The following is a 2,170-nucleotide window of genomic DNA, read 5'->3' as shown; positions in this document are numbered from 1 at the left end:
AAATTTAAAGTTGGTGCAAACGTGGCCCTCCCTGCGGGGACGTGTGGCAGTCGGCACCCTGGTTACGGTTTTTAACGGGGCAGCTGCCGGGGGCCGAAGGCCGACCTCACGGACCCCAACTAGCGAGTACATCAACTGGGGGAAGCGGGGGACATGGGGACGCCCAAAGATTTCAACAACTTACGTCCGGCTCCTGCGGATGTTCAACGGATGCTGGAGCCCCCCCGGGAGAAGCGGTGCTGGGTGCCGAGATTTACAAGACCCGACGACAAGTGGCTCGTCAGGACGCCCGCCGGGACGTGCTGGTGACGTCGACGGCCCGGCGTGTGCACTCGACCTTCTCCTGCACTCGGCCCAAGGAGAAGGACCGCGTGCTGCGGAGTAAGGCGCCGGGATCGAGACCCAGGTGGACCGGATCGCAAAGGCCCGCGCATCCAGAATGGGTCGAGGGTCGCTCTTCGAGGAAACCCCCGGGGCGGACGACGACGAGGCTCTCAAGCAGGGTACAGGGGGGCTGCCGAAGGAGGGGGCCCCCCCGCCCATGGCCGACCACGCGCCTCCTCCGCCTTGCCAGGAGTCCCTCGAACCGCGGGAAAGGGGCCCTGCAGATGGCAGCTGCGGCGTTGACCTCAAGATGGGGAGAAAAACCCGCGTCGATCTCAGCAGCAGCGCGAGGGGGAGACACAGCCGCCGGCCGTCCAGGACCCCGCCAAAGGAACGGCTTCACAGACGCTTCACAGCAACACACCAGACCATCACCCGACGCAACCCGCCCCACCACGGCCCGCAGCGTCAGCTTTCCCCACCTCAGCCCGCAGCAGTACCCCCGCAGGGAGGGCCCCAGCCAAACCTACCACCCCGGGAGGAGGGACGAAGAAGTGGTGGCGGAGGCGGATCTGTCGGCCATCACGTCAGCGTCAGCGCCTCCGTCAGGACTGCTGCCCCACCTCCCGAAGCTCCCCAGCGCCATAGAGGCCACAGCGACAGCCCCCGTATGGTGACGAGGAGATCTATCCGGGCCCCGGCGGCGCCCACGAGCCCTCTCCTCAGCAGACACAACCAGCAGAGCCCTTCCCGAGGGCCTCTGCCGCCAGCGCCCGCGTCTACCTCTGCGGGGGCGTCGGTGGGCGGCGTAGTGGTACCGCCACCCCATCCCGGCACCGTGCTGGAGGCGGCCAGCATCATCACTCCAGCCGTCGCATCAGTCACGGCAGGAAGACAAACTGCAGGAGGCGCCGACGTCATGCGATACGACAGCCCAAGCCCTCCTCCGACCCGACGAGGGAGTGGCTACCGCCGGCGCCGCCACGGGTCGTCCCACCACAACGACTCGGGCTACGACCTCCAGCGCAGCAAGACGGACTCGTACATCACCACAGGCTCCACTCCGGGTGGCGTCTCGAGGCAGATGAGCCACGAAAGTGAATCCTCCGACGCCAGCATGACGAGCATGCAGCCGGGCGTCCTGCGTTAACTGGGTTTCATCTCGAGTGAAGACCGAAGCGAATGCGTGAATCAAAAGAAGGAAACGGGACAATAGCCACAACATAGAAACAAATAAAGACGTGGCAACGGCGTAAAAATCAAAGGTGAAGATCTCAACCAAAACGTCGAAACACACTCTAAATTTGCTCAAAGTGCGATATCATAAAGATCACTTTCTCGTAAAAGCCAAAAGTTGCCTCTTTTTTACGACTCATGCAGTTGGGTTTATTAAGGACAATAACCTCAGACTCGAAAAATGAATGCAGATATAAAGATATGCATTAAGTGTTAGTGACCTGCCCTTTAACGGGCAAATATGTAATCATAATAGAGTAATCTTTAGCTTGAGGTTTAGGCTAAACTACATTATATTGTCAAGAGGAAAGAAACCCTTTTTTAGATGTATAATTAGTTACAAACCGCATATGTCTATTACATAGGCTTGGCTAATATCCATGTATGTTTAACCGAAGTCGGAGCATAGTCGAATCCAGTGCATGAAAAGAACCACAGGAAAACCGCAAGCGTGAATTACAACATAGATACTTTGCTCAGTGTAGAAATATGTGTGCTCAGTGTCGTTGTAGACTGTTTATTATGCTAGTCCATTCATTCTATGATCTCTGGTACTGCGTTAGTCTCACTGTGGAGCCATGGTGAGCCTGTGTTTTTTGCACCACCTATT

At 57.9% G+C, this 2,170-nt stretch overlaps 1 protein-coding gene across 1 annotated transcript; it reads left to right on the top strand.

Annotated features, from left to right (window-relative positions):
- Nucleotides 1–439: 439 nt before the first annotated feature.
- Nucleotides 440–1,474, top strand: LOC119588880 (serine/arginine repetitive matrix protein 1-like). The gene has a single exon (XM_037937519.1). The coding sequence runs from the start codon at nucleotides 440–442 to the stop codon at nucleotides 1,472–1,474; it is 1,035 nt and encodes a 344-aa protein (XP_037793447.1).
- Nucleotides 1,475–2,170: the final 696 nt, after the last annotated feature.

The sequence above is a fragment of the Penaeus monodon genome, chromosome 24 (assembly GCF_015228065.2).
Source record: "Penaeus monodon isolate SGIC_2016 chromosome 24, NSTDA_Pmon_1, whole genome shotgun sequence".
NCBI lineage: Eukaryota > Metazoa > Arthropoda > Malacostraca > Decapoda > Penaeidae > Penaeus > Penaeus monodon.
This window is presented reverse-complemented; position numbering and strand designations above follow the sequence as displayed.